The following is a 15,104-nucleotide window of genomic DNA, read 5'->3' as shown; positions in this document are numbered from 1 at the left end:
AGTCACACAATAAGAGAGGTCAGCTAACTAAGACATAAGTGATGGAGAACCAGATGAACTGCAGGAGGAACATACAGTACCAATTTCATGCAGAAAGTGTGGAATGCAAAGCAGGACCCAAGAGTTGTGAGGCAGCAATACTAATTTCCCATCCACTGTGCCACCTCTGTAACTTGATATTCAGGATTAAATGAAAAATAGTGATAGAGTTGTTTTTTTTTTTTTACTTTCCATGTCTCTCTAAAACAAGGCACAATGCTCTCCTTTGTCTAATACAGTTAAACCTTTTCATGACCCTCATGATAGGGAGCAATGAGCTGAGAACTATACCAGACTTTCTATAATGTTAATTGGATAGAGAATATAACTCTCTTCACAGTGTATGCTATTCCATTACAAGTTTACTGCTCAGCAGTGCTGTAGCACTTTGTCACTGGATTCCTAACCACTACTACATGTTTTTTCTGTCTTATTGAAATAGCCTTCACATTTGTTTTTTTTCTAGTTCAGGACTGTTATGCAAAACAACAAAATCTGCTACATAATCAATTTTGTTTTGATTTTCTATTCATAATACTGACTAGAAAGATTTTATTCTGTTGTATGGCTGTAACAGTTGAATGTATGTCGAATTGAATCATTTTCAATGATATATTTCCAAAATGGGATGATTATCTTTTCAGATAGTAAGGTACATTTAAAAAAGTTTGAGGTAATACACCTGTGTTTTTAAAATGATTACATAATATATCTATCCAGCCCAATTTACTGTATTTTGTAAATTACTGCCATTCATACCCTGTTGACTTCATGTACTTCTTGATTTTCTGAACTGGAGCACAGCCATGCTTATTAATTTGCTGAATAAAGCTTGTCTCACAACCTAATGTATTTTTTGATCAGTGAGATGCCTCTTCAGAAAACAACTAACTAAAAGCCACATACTTGTTTTGATGCATTGGCATTGACAGTTTCTTTAGAAATATTATCTGTAAATACACTAGTGTTTTCTCTTACAAGTTGGCATAATTTATGTTTTTAAAATAGGTTATTCTCCCCATTTTCAAATGCAGGCACACTCCTCTTACAGAAACACGCATTGCATGACTTTCTGTAGTGATTTTCATAAAATACAAAGAAAGCCCTCGAGTCTCAGTATATTTATAAAATGTATGATGTCATGTGATGAAATATGTTTTTTTAACATCTATAATTAATTATATGCATATATACTTGTCTTTTCAGCTCCATGTGGGGGTAATTTAACAGGATCCTCAGGATTCATTCTGTCACCAAACTACCCACATCCTTACCCACATAGCAAAGACTGTGACTGGTTAATTGTTGTAAATTCAGACTATGTTATATCTCTTGCATTTATCAGGTAAGGAGTCTGCATAAGTACTTGGGTTTCAGGTCTTTTCCCACTAATCGAGTCCCATTTATTATTAGAAAGCGTTATGTTTTCCAGCACCACATTAATTTGGATTACAGACATCTTGACTTAATCATTTAAAGTATATGAAGTAATTATGCAGTGCTTTGCTGTTATCAGTAATATATTAAAATGCAATTCATGTTTAAGAAAGATAATTAGCCCTGTTGAAACTCTTCAAACATGTTATTAGTAATGAACCAAAGTGGTATCTTTTTTAAGCTCCCCTTTAAGGTGTAACTGATGGATTTTATGTTGAATGATGTTACTAATTAAGATATAAAGAAACCTGATAAATGAGTTTCACAGTGAAGCAGTTTTGTTAATTGTACCCATTTTTCATGAAAATTTTATAAAACTATGAAGGACTATAAAAACGTGTTTCTGTGCTGTGGTAACCTAGAGGTTAAGATAAGCACATTTTTGCAGATTGTATTTCCTGTTGCCTGTATGATATCGTTCCATGGTCTCGGTGAAAATACTGGTCCTTTTTAATAGCATTCTAACAATAATGATTACAGTAAACACCAATATCATTAGAGTGAAGGTTTTTTCATATAGATTTTCATGCCCCTCTGCTGCGTTAATTCCACTGTGGTAGCAAGTTCAAGTTTTGGGGTGGTGTAGCTTTTTTGGAAAATATTTTTTTGTAGTTCTGTAACTGGTATTGTAAAATATAATGTTGTCAGTCATGGGCTGAAATCTGATTTTGGACTTAACTTCCCTTGTTCATCTATATAATATCAGTTTAGTTAACTTGGAATCACCTATTAGTTGAAAAAATATATTTATTTCTTTTTATATGTCCCAGTTTTGGAGAAATCAAACCAGAGTTAGTCATTTCGGCTCACCATTATATCTCTCAACCCAGTTCAGGAGAGGTGAAAATTGTAGGTGCATGTCACTTTTACTATTTGCATTCTTTACATTTATCAATCCGGTAGCCCATTCAGAATACTTAGACTGGATGATTAACACAACTCTCACTGATTTTACTGCAAAACGTCTTGCTTTTCCACACCAGGTCAACAATACTGCACTGAATTTCCAACCAAGCAACCCTTTATTTAGTCAGGTTGGTGTTGCTAATTAGAAAATACTATACTATAGCTGGCCAATACCATAGCCAAGATTCATAGCACTAATAGCCAATATTCAAAGCATTTATATTAGAACAATACTGTAGAGTCCTTACTATGCTACAAGTGGAAGCTTTACTGATCTGAGCAACTTTGAAATCTGTAACCAATATACTGATGGAAGTGAATAAGCTATACTCTTAATTTCCTGTATCAGTTTAGTTAGTGAGAAATGGTAGAAATATATTTGCTTGAGTATTTGATAAATGGATACTGCATTCCTATGCAAATCTGACTCCTTCTCGAAAGATAAAAAATTGAGCATTGTCAATAAAATAATCTTTCAAACAGTAACCTAATGAAAGAATGGTTCCATTCCAGTGATTTCTATTACACAGCTTATTTTCTAACATTATTCCATTATATAAAATGTCTACCTCAAGAAAATAAATTTAGATAATATGTTTTATTTATCTGAAGGGCAAAAGATTTGCAAAACTGAGGTTTTTGAGAAATGCAAATTAGAATTGTGTACAATATGTTTAGAACTGATTCACTTATCATAAAGCTATGTTTTTGCTGAGTTTCAGCTCTCTGGGATAAGTCTAAAAATATCCCACACATATACTTATCAAAAATTAATTACATTTTTTTGCAATATAGAGTATTTCCATGTTTGGTTTTCTTTTATCTTTAGTTTGCCATTAGCAGTAGATACCACTTTGATTTAAGTTTGCCAGAATTAGGTGAAAGAACTCTTTCATAATAAGAAATAAAATTCCATCATAGAAGAATGGTACTTATTCAATGGATACAGAATTATGCTAATAATATGCTATTATTAAATGTAAAAGTTGTATATGTTAATCTAAATACACTGTTCCTTGAATACATACGATTCAAGTTCTTACCATTTATCTCCCTTCCGTTTCTGATTGGAATTTGATAAAAAAAGAATAAAGTCTTTACAGTGCAAAATACGACAGTGATTCACAGAATTCTCTTTTTGCTCTAAAAATAGTAAAATTTGTTTCCATATAGCTGTTTTACTGTACAATAGGTTTGACATTGCTTTACCAGAATGCATACTATAAAGTGAATAATTATATTATGTGGCTGGGCTCATAAAGTGTTGAAGGCTTTTGAGAATAACATTTCAAATGTAATTTGCTCTTGTTCTTTGTTGCTGCAGTATGCTTTGTTGCTCCAGATTTTAAATCACAGGAGGATTCAATTTATGTTTCTAGTACTATTTAAAAACACATTGCATATCCCAATATTGTATTAATTTTGAACTTGTGATACTACACTACATTTTAAAATGTTAGCATGATTTTAATTGATCGTTGAATTTTGTATATATGATAAAGATAATTAAAAAGGGTTTTGTATTTTGGTTTGTGATGTGATAGTTAGAGAGTATGAAATAATATACAGTAGTTGTTTTACAGTGATGTAGGTTACATATAAATATTACTATACAAATGAACAGTATAGAATGTATAAAGTTTTCTACCTTCTTCAGAAGAATCTGTGTTTTTATTCCAGTTTCAGCATTGAGCCCAACTATGATTTCCTGTATATCTATGATGGACCAGACAGCAACAGTCATCTAATTGGTAGCTTTCAAGACAGCAAGCTGCCTGAAAGAATTGAAAGCAGTTCAAACACAGTGCATTTAGCATTTCGAAGTGATGGTTCTGTAAGCTATACTGGTTTTCATCTGGAATATAAAGGTAGGAAAAGTTATGCTTTGGGTATAATCTTTTTGCAGGTGTTTTTAGATTTCTTAGAAGCTTGAATAACAGCATTTTAGTGCTTTCTCTTTTTTAAGAAAGTGTTTTTAAAATACATATTTCTGTATTTACCAGTAAGGAGTACCAGTAAATTTAGTAAAACAGGTTTCTTCTGATTTTGATGACTGGCTAGAAAGGCAGACAATACTTACTGTAAAATGCAGTAGCAAAAGTGAGATTTGGGATTAAGTGTTAAAACTGATTCTTCACATTCATCATTTAGACCAGGGATTCTTAATTCCTTTCCTGGGGAATCCCTGAATTTGTTGGTTATTCTAACTGAACCCTTAATCATAAGTTTTAATCAAATGCTAATTAATTTTGATTTTCTTGTTGAGTCTTTTTAATTTTTAAATTTACTTTTAATTATTAAATCCGAATTGTATTTGTAAATGATGTCAAACTTGTAATGACTAGTGAGTTTGATGACTCACTTTATTAAGATGTGTTAGTATTTCACCAAAATTTAACCAATTGCAGAAAGAAAAAACTCACCGTGGAAGCCTGTTAGTTTCATTCCCACTTGTGTCTTCTCATTATCACTGGATTACCTATTAAGTTTGTTTAGTCAGAATACATTTTTAATTAGCAAGTTGAGGCATGACTGCATAAAGCTACGGTATGATTATTAATACATTGTAAATAGTGTATTATTTAAACCAAGGACTGAGTGAAAAAAAAACTTTAAACAAGAAAGCAGTGAAAAAAGAAAATATTAAGAACCCAGTTGGAACAAAACCCATTTATACGAAGAAAATGAAAATATCCTGGAGTGTTGTGGTGTTTTAGGCCAAATTCATGTGCATTCATTTTTTTCTGAAAACATTTTAATACAATAATAATGTGAATGTAAATTAAAATAAATTGTCAAATACAATTGTTTAAAACTACAGTGTAAAGCACATATCAATAATTTTACTTCTCTATGTAAAGATTTCCTGGAAATATGTACGGTATTGTATGGTATTTGTGTTGTCTTGTATTTGATTAGAAGCAACATTTTAATCACGCAAATGAATCACCGTGATTGTTTTCTAACTACTTTGTAAACCATGGATTTAACACTCCATTTAAAGATTACATTCTCTTATTTTATTAAGCTAAGCTACGGGAGTCATGCTTTGATCCTGGTAGTGTAATGAATGGTACAAAACTTGGAAGTGATTACAAGCTGGGATCTACAGTTACATACTACTGTGAACCAGGATATATACTGCAAGGATATTCAACCTTAACATGCATCATGGGGGATGATGGCAGACCTGGTTGGAATAGAGCTCTGCCAGAATGCCAAGGTAAAATTCCAAGTTTGTCTATCAGTTTTTAAAAAAATTATTATTCTGCTGTTCCTCTGAGAAAGGCTACTATGTATATGTATCCTTCCAAGTGCTGTAAATGTATGTACAGTATGTCTCATCACATGACTGGTGCATTCATATCACAGCTACTATACAGTGCTCTACCTTGCAATACCTTCAGCAAAATGTCTTCCGTGGTACAATTCCATACAATGCTCAGGGATTGGGTGTCAATTTCCTTTTGACAAATGAGGTTTCCTTGAAATTTCACATTCAGTGTGGCTGATGATTCGGATCACTGAGAAAGGGGTTTGTATACAATACCACCTTTTTGCATCATTCACTGGGGTTTGCTTAATGTTAAATATAAGGACAAAAATGAAATTCAAGTGTAATCTTTTTAAGTTATTCACAGTAAACACTGATGCATATCTTTCATACATCCCAAAATTTAAGATTATTCATATCATATTCTATATCTAAAGGGCTGACTTGAAAATTGTATTTGATTTTTTGCAATTGGGACATTGAAAGAAAAAAGACAAAGTCAACACTATGCCCTCTGTAACTCTCTTAACTTTAAAATCAGGTAGCTTACAGTTCAGTAGCTTTGACTGTTGGCTAAAATTGTGGTAACTTTTCCTTTGAATTACAACTTAAGTTTGTTAACAGCAGTGTGCAAGAGTTTGGATTCTTTGTTATGCATATTGTGTCTCCTAGTATAATTTTAATTAAAAGTACTGATATTTTCAATGCTCATTTATACAAATTTAAGTTTAAGATATAATGTTTTCTGAAGTAATTTTCTTTTTTTTTCCTTGCTTTTGTAGCCCCCTGTGGGAGTCGTTCAACAGGTTCAGAGGGCACAGTATTATCACCTAACTACCCAAGAAATTACACCATTGGTCACAGTTGTGTGTATGCCATTTCAGTTCCAAGAGAATTTGGTAAGGATCCATGTTTCAAATGTAAAAAGGGTTTAAGTGATTTTCTTTTTTCCTTTTTACTGCTATCGCAATTAATTTGCAATAAATGTGGTCAATATTCCATATTACTTGTGTTCTATTTCAGGTATGATTAGTATGATTAGAATATTGGTGATATTATTGCTTTGTTGCTTTTTTAAGCATTCTAGATTGAAAGGTAAGTGATATCATTGGTCTCTGAATGCTATTTCTTTAACCTGGTTGTTTGTGAAATCAGAAGTAGGATAAAGTAAATAAAAGTCGGGTTGCCATTTCTAACCGATAGACACAAGCAAACACCATATCATAGAAATTCTTAAGCTTATCTCTTACTTTTGCTGCTGTTTGACCAAAAATATATCAGCTTTGGTTTGTTTTTGTACTTCTTATCAGTTGTTGTGTCAAACAAATGACAGAACTTCGGGTGTCTGTGTAGTAGAAGTCTTCTTTATTACATATGCATATGGTAGCCTAGCTCTTGCAGGCCAGACTCAAAGAAGTATTACAAAGAGTGCTCTTTTTATACAGTAAAGTCTGCCAAACTTGTCCATAAGAGGGATTAGACTTTGGCTGTGGACGTGAAGAGCAGTCAAGCAAGTTCTTCATTGTTTTTGTAACTCTGCCAGGAACATATAGCAATTATGCCTTGCAACATAACATATGTTGACAATTCAGCATATATAGTCAAAAGCAGAACTACATACTTTCATAACCGTTGGAGTGGAAAGTTACAAGATACAAGTGTTTAAAATATAAAAAACTTATCAGACAAGGAATTAAGAATAATTCCCTCACAGTGAAGTCAGTTGATTACAAGTACAATAACATTGGTTAAGCACAGACGGTGCTGTATTATCAGCTCAATGGCCAAAAAGACAAGATGTCCCTGCAATTGTGTAAAAAGTGTATAAAGAAAAAATTAAAAGCACAGAATAATCATACCAGTGAAGCCCTCACAATGCTTCTTTACCTGAATTTAGCTCTGTTTCTTAAAGGATTGTCTGCTTGCTGCCAACACATAAAATCAAAGGTTTATCTGTTTGTTTTGAAGATCCTTTTCATAGAATTGATTACTTCAGATATACTTTAAAATGATCCCATAATAAAGTGGGAGTTCATTAAAAGTGAAGAAAGTAGTCAGTAGACGTTGGAGGAGTAGTCAGTAGAAGGAATCAGTAAGTAGTTTTTTAATGTGATATCTGCAGGTGTAACCCAACAAAAACAAGTAGGACAAAAACATGTAAAAACAAAGCCATGCATTCTGAAACATGATTGTTAAATGTTTATTAATAACAAAATATTATTATAATAATGCATAACATGCAAATGTATTTTTGTATTAGAATATATTAGGTATTTAATAAGAAAAGACTAAAAAAATACAGATGATTTAACCTGATTCATTAATGAAAGACAAGAAAATATGTAGACATAACAATGTTTATTAATTTCCCACATATCACATAAGAATCATTGAAAATTTCTGTTCCTTTTTGTCGAGGCACATGTGTTAGGAAGCATTCTGAAGGGTAACTAGGAATTTGGGCAATTGTTTGGAGGAAAAACGATTTGTATCAATTCATGCTTTGGAGGTAGGGGGATTATGTTTTAGTTTGCAGAGAGCTAGAAACCTTCCAAAAGCCTAATTGATATATTATAACCTTCAGATATATCTTATGGAGCACAGCTATATCCAATGCAGGGATCAGAAGATACCAAAATCTTTTCAATTGAACATTAATTTAAGCCCTTTATTGCCACATCCTGTACAGCTTTAAAAAGCATTTTATGTTGTAATTTTATTTTATCCAGCCATCTTATCACTGACCATCATCTGGGTAAAGTTTTACATCTTGTGTTCTTTTGTATGATGCAGCAGAGTCACGTTCAGGCCATCAATAGTGAATGTATTTCATGGCGTGCATGTATTTTAAGGTCTTTATTTTGCCTCCATCACTGAAACGCCTTAAGCTGGATGCCTGCAGAGAAAATGTGGGAAGATTCTTGTACCTGAAATAAAATGTCATTAATTCAGGGCTTCCAAGACAGATGAACTGCTTACACTGACATTTAAAATGACATATGCATTTAACTTTAAACATAAAAGCTTATCTTGCACATTTGGCTTACCAAAAGTCACAAAAGATACAGAATCCCAACAGGGATACTAATCTCCTGGACATATTGTTAATGTTATTTTTAATTATTTTTACAGTTGGGCAGCATGGTGATGTAGTTGTTAGCATTGCTGTCTTTGTAGGTTCTCCCCTTATTCATGTGAGTTTCTACCATGTGCTCTGGTTTCCTCCCACAGTCCAAAACTTTACTGGTAGGTTAAATGCCCTGTGATGGACTAGCATCACAATCAGGGTATAACTTGCCTCGTGCCTATGATAAATGCCAAGTAAATCTGTACTAGAATTGCTAGTATATTTTACATAATGTATTTACATCTTCTAGTACAATCATATATGTATGATTATATGTAATAGTAAAAGAAAAAAAAGGTAAACCTGAATATGTCTAGTAATTTCTCTTGTGTTGTGTGTTAGGAAATTAAGTGTAATTAGTCCAAATTCAAAGGGGCTGACAAACAGTAGTCACTTCATTGATCAACCTTTGTTTAGTTTTCCATGTACAACAGCATTATACAGGCTCAATAAAATTTGGACCTCTCGTCTTCATGCCATTTTTAAATTTTAGTAATTCATTATTGTTATTCATTTGATCGAAACCATTTCATCACATAATTTAGTAAAGCTTTAGAGAAAGACTAGTGTATGTGAAGTTCAGGTGTGTAGCTGCATCAGCATGCGTAGGCTGCAAAGAAAACAAATAATAGGTTTATTCCATGCTGAAAAGAGAAGAAAGGAAACACGTTTCGGCTGTAGAGCCTTCTTTGGGTGTGAGCTCACACCCGCACTAGCTCACTAGCTCACACCTGAAGAAAACTCCACAGCCGAAACGTTGTGAAAAGAGTAGTAGTTAGGGTTCTGGAAGTGTAACTGAAAGGTTAGTCCCTCTTCTGAACACTGCTGTTTACCTTTAAGCAAAATAATTTTCTCCACTGGCCAGCTACAGTTCACCCGTCTCTACAGATAGGTATTTTATTGCTAGAGATAACCTTGCATGTACTCTACAGAAACAAAGTTAAATTCTGGTCTAATTATACTGCAGACTCTGGTAGACTCATACTGGCTTCAATTTATATAAACACCAACATACATGCAATTGCCAGTATATTTCAGATACATTTAATAACCTACCACATATTTGTGAGTGTGGTATATATGCTTATATATCCTGTACAACTGTGCTTATGATTAATTGACATTTGGACTATGAATGACACAACAGATGTTAATTGCATTGATTCTTGCTTACTAAGGATGGTCTCAAAAGAACTGAGGGTAGTATCCAGGACTGTAAGTGCAATGTGCTACTGGTAATACATGAAGCACAGTGCTGCCTCAGAGGTAGCTTAAGTATGTGAATGAATATCAGGGCATCCTGTTCTATTTCTGGATGGGAAGAGTTTCCAGCTGCTAGTATCCATGTGGTGGTTAATAGTTTTGCATTCACCTGTCAAAGTCATCACAAAGGGGCTTAATCATAGCCATAATGGACAACAGAACTAGACAGGGAACCACTGGAATTTTCTGACACTGCAGATAATTTATGTACTCTCAATCCACAACTTCATCATGTTGGTAAGCCAATAACATTTGATCATATCTTCAAAAAAACTCCAGATTCCCAGTTTAATCATCAGGCTGGTCCATTATCATATCATCTAAAGAAAAACTTTGTGATGATTTACACCACAACATCATCACATTCCCTGTTGCCCACAATGCCTAGAGTATGTAAAGATGGGCTACTGAAACTAGTGTGCTCTCCAGGACTGCCTAGTGGAACTCATCCAGCCTTGGATCAACATCACATTGTAGTTGAACATTCACACACATATTGTATTTATAAATTTATTTCTTGCAACTTGAATACGGTTAAAAATGCACAGCACTGTAGCCTTTTTTAATGTTTCATTATTCTGTCATGAAGAATGATAGCAGCAATATTTCAAACAATGACAGGTTTAGTCTAGAAGATAAATTATTCACACAAGCCCATTGCAAGCCTCAGGCACAATTTGTGAACACATGGAAGTCTCATCCTCACTGGCATTCACTCAATTGTATTTCAGAAAAGTTTAATGATCTCTAACTGTTAAATATTACAACTAAAAGAGGACTGAAATAAAACATTCAGTTGCTAAATTACAGCTACAATCTGCTAACTCATATTTTAATTAGATGTAGGCATTCAGAACTGTGTGTGTTTTTATAGACTCTCAATTATTAATTGCACCATAAAATGCTTGCATAGAATGGTTAGAAATACTAAACAACAAACATTTAAAATATGAAGCTGTCTACACACTCAAAACATATATGCGTATTTATATTACAGAAAAAATATCTGTAATCTATGTGTATATTGCACATTTTTTCAAAATTGGAAAGTGACATGTTATATGCTGTTTTATATGTTATGTTATTAGTTATCTAATTAATTTATTATAAATATTGAATGACCAAAGATCAGTAAGGAACAATTTATGTAACATAGTATTACGAGCAATCCAGATACATTCCTGTTACATTTTTCTAGTTAAAAGAAACATATTTATTTTTGTTGACTAATACAGTAGCATTAAATGTTGCTTTGAGTGATTCTACAGCATCTATCAAAAAGATTGTGGTTTCAACATGAAAACATAGACACTTCTTAAATGCCATCAGGCCAGATTTGCTTGGTAACACAACAAATTAAGATAACAACCTAAAAATAAATTTGCTGCAATGTGGAATGTTGTAATGTAGTTAAATTACCAGGGAACTTAGCTACAGTATGTCATATACAGTAGGTCTCTAGTGGAGGTTTACAGACCCTTTAATAGAAGCCCTTTCATACATGCATAATATCAAATTACCCTGAAAAAAGAGAAAACAGAACTATTTGAATGATCGCTGTAAACAAGTATATTTTTTATGCATAGTCAATAGAATATGACAGCTGGGAAAGTTTCCAGCTAATAGCTGCAGTTATAAATTTCTTCTGACATAACATAGTCTTTATTCAAATCCTGTTTTGGGTAAATTCTTACATTCTATTATTTTTACCACACTAGGTCACATTATCATAATCATTGAGAAAATAACCTTGACAACAATTCTATTCTTATTGTTTAGAAAATGTGAAATGTACTGTATCCTGAGATTTTTTTATGTATTTTTATACAAATCATTAGAAGAACTATGTTTACCATTAATTGTATTGTCCTAATCAAATTTCCCTTTGGTTAATGTGTTATCTCTCTAAATATTCAAATCCAGCAATAATCAACATTTGTACGGTACACTAATATTGGCAACTATCCTCCCAGATAAATCGGCAATTGGTGTGTGTAAACCATATATAACAAGGAAAAAATAGTTAAGTTCAGTGTAAGAAGACAGCAAAGGACATTATATTCATAAATATAATCATTAACAAGTTTATAATAAATGTGAATGTCAATCAAACTAAATTTGAAGCATAATTAATAACCTTACTCTCTTTCTGGGATTACAGGTAGTAATTATGTGCACTGCCATCTTTTTTCTTAAAAAGCAATGCCTGCTCATCATGGTGTGACTGGGAACTCCACACCTTAATTTATAACTCACATTATATTTACATACACTGTAGAAATAAATGGTGTGGTCTATTTATGTAATGGAAGTGGTGTCTGTTGTTTTGGGGGGGGGGGGGGTTATGCTGAACATAATTTTTTATATAAACCAACCCAGCACAAACAATCATTATCATTGTTAAACATTTAGAAACAGAACTGTGAGTTTATTAGAAGATCATAGGATTATGTTGATCAGTCCATCGGTCCATGTAGAAAATTGAACCAACCCAGATTGCAAGACTTGTAAAGACTTATTAAAAAAACCTGGCATCTCTAATTTCTACCAAAGTTGCTTCCACAATTATTGACTCTTGGGTGTGAATTCTTGCACAATCAACATAGCTCTTGGTTTTTTTTTTTGTTTTGAGAAAAATAAGTTAAATGTCAGCAGTTTGTGCTGACATTTAAATTATTTATCCCATGAAAGTGTTTAGTTTGCACAATGATGTTTTCATTAACATATTCACTTAAAAATACATCATTCATGATACATCAAAAAAGACACTGCTGGAAAGGGGGTTGAATACTTTTGCATCATTTGTACTGTCTGTTCTGTTTTGCCTTTGTCAGATGTGCGGTACATAGACAGTGCTGCCAAACTATATACTGTATGACCTTCTTAAAGGCTTTGAGTAGTGGGTGTTCATCAGAAACGTATTATCTAGTGACCTGTTAGTGAGAATGTCTGCTGGGCACAATACATGCTGATCAGTTATAAATACATTATACCAAGAATGCATTTTTTTATTTATCAGCATTTCACTCTTCCGGCAGAAAAGTTCTCCTTACCACAGCAGATTCTGCTTGTTGAAATTGCAGAAAAACAGCATGAATAACATTTCGGAAAATTAGATAATAAAACAATGCCAGCTCTAATTCTCAAGATGCTGTCCTTTATGTGTAGCGTTCTTTGTAGGCATCTGTTGTAAATTCTGTCACACACAGTGACGTTGAGCACCTGGGCTTTTAGATACATATAAAATAAGCAAAAAATGACTGTTTTTGCACAAAGGTGAAGGGTGAGTCTCTGTTCTGTACTTTCCTTTAACTTTTTCCCTCTTTTTAAATCATAATTAGGTTTGCCTTAGGACAGCTCTTGCTGTTTTCCCTTGTGTAAATATAAATTGCTACTTTTGTTAGAACACAAAGAAAGTTCCATTCAGCTATACTCTTGGAGGACCTACCTGTAGAAAAACACCATGGGTTATGAGATAACTTTTTATTATGGATGAATTTACATTTTATATTCATCTAATTAAAAATAAGTATCTGGACTAGAGATAAAAGCTGAACTAAAATAAGAATGACAAAGATATTTCAAAGTTGTCATAGTTTCTGTGTGTTGTTCCTTGAACTGTTTTAATTTAGTGATCACCACTGCTGCACCATAGCTGTTATACTGATCTGTTATACTGATTTTTCCAAGCAGCCATATTAAAACTCACACGAGAAGAGTAGGGTATATAATGAGAGAATATCCAATAACTGAAACTCAAATAGTGAGATTATACTGAAACATTGCAGATGACTAAATAACAGAGAAACAATAGGGACTCTCAGAACCCAGAAAGAATGATGAGTTGGATGTTGTATTCCTAATCTAGCTTCATAGAATCCAAATCACTCTTTCCCTGGACATAATCTGCTGCAGGAATGTCAGTCATTACTTTTATAAACATGTCAATCTTAGAAACCCCAGTCAGTTAATTCAAGTTTAAAAATTCTTGCAGTTCCTTTTATTTATTTTTCCCTTTCCTTTGCTGTCTTCAGGACATAATCAGTGCTAAATGGGGCTGCTAATCTGATTTGTTTAACAAATAATTAGTCAGTCCCATTATTTGAGCACCTCAGTCATTACAGCCTGAGATTAATATCCCTGCTAGATCGTTTTACAGTTTCTGTCTCCTCAAGGCTGGTGTCATGTGCCATGCTTTTAGATGCAGTCTCCTCAAGGCTATAATCAAATACCATGGACTTGACTTCCCACATCGTTTTAAAAACTCCTCCTCCCCCCAGCACTAAAACATATTCACTTAACTCCCTTATCACACCTCTCAAAGTAAGGTTTTCTTCAGTATTTCTCTTTTACTTTTTGTTATTTTGTTTTCTTCAGGGGAGTTGATCAATAAAAGCAAAAACTTTACGAAAAGAAATTTTGTGAACCTTTTTTTTCCCCCTTTCTATTCAATTTGCCAGTCGTTGGTATACATGTTAGATAACATGACTGCTCAGAGGATACAGTACTTTATAATGATCTCCTTAATTTTTGATTAATAGAAGACACAATTGCTCTTGATTTTAACTGTTAATTATAGTATAAAATAGAAGATATCTTCTTATAGCACAGAAGATCCTTTATTTCTGTTAAATAATGGGAAAATAAATATTAACACATCACAACATGTTGATCTTCTGCTATTTTGGCTATACTTGATAGAGCTAAGGTTGAAATAATATTTTAGAATATATGTCTGCTTAAAAAACATTTTACTTTTGAAACAAAAGGACCGGCATTAATTCATTACAACATTTATTGCATAGATTTTGTATAGCATAGCAATGTATAGCATTGCATAGCATCTATGTAATAGATGCTACATATTACTTTCGTCCTACAGCAAATGTAAGCAAGGATGTGTATCTTTTATTTTTTTTCTTTTCTGAAGATCTTTTCTATATGTTATAATTAATTGGTTAAGTCAGGGGAGCTCAAAGCTAATGAATGCGCCCCCCTAACTAGTCTACCTACAGTATTAAAACTGCATGTGTGGTTCCTGATGATGGTGGACTAAAC

At 33.0% G+C, this 15,104-nt stretch overlaps 1 protein-coding gene across 5 annotated transcripts in view; it reads left to right on the top strand.

Annotated features, from left to right (window-relative positions):
• csmd3b (CUB and Sushi multiple domains 3b) overlaps positions 1-15,104 on the top strand; it is a 561,056-nt gene that overhangs the window by 424,905 nt on the left and 121,047 nt on the right. For all 5 annotated transcript variants that reach the window (XM_088601884.1, XM_088601883.1, XM_088601882.1 and 2 more), the window contains exons 28-31: positions 1,246-1,384; positions 4,063-4,250; positions 5,411-5,605; positions 6,439-6,555. In XM_088601884.1, coding sequence (XP_088458010.1) covers positions 1,246-1,384; positions 4,063-4,250; positions 5,411-5,605; positions 6,439-6,555 — 639 coding nt within the window. The remainder of the gene's footprint in view (positions 1-1,245; positions 1,385-4,062; positions 4,251-5,410; positions 5,606-6,438; positions 6,556-15,104) is intronic.

The sequence above is a fragment of the Lepisosteus platostomus genome, chromosome 12 (genome assembly GCF_059453375.1).
Source record: "Lepisosteus platostomus isolate fLepPlt1 chromosome 12, fLepPlt1.hap1, whole genome shotgun sequence".
NCBI classification, from domain to species: domain Eukaryota; kingdom Metazoa; phylum Chordata; class Actinopteri; order Semionotiformes; family Lepisosteidae; genus Lepisosteus; species Lepisosteus platostomus.
This window is presented reverse-complemented; position numbering and strand designations above follow the sequence as displayed.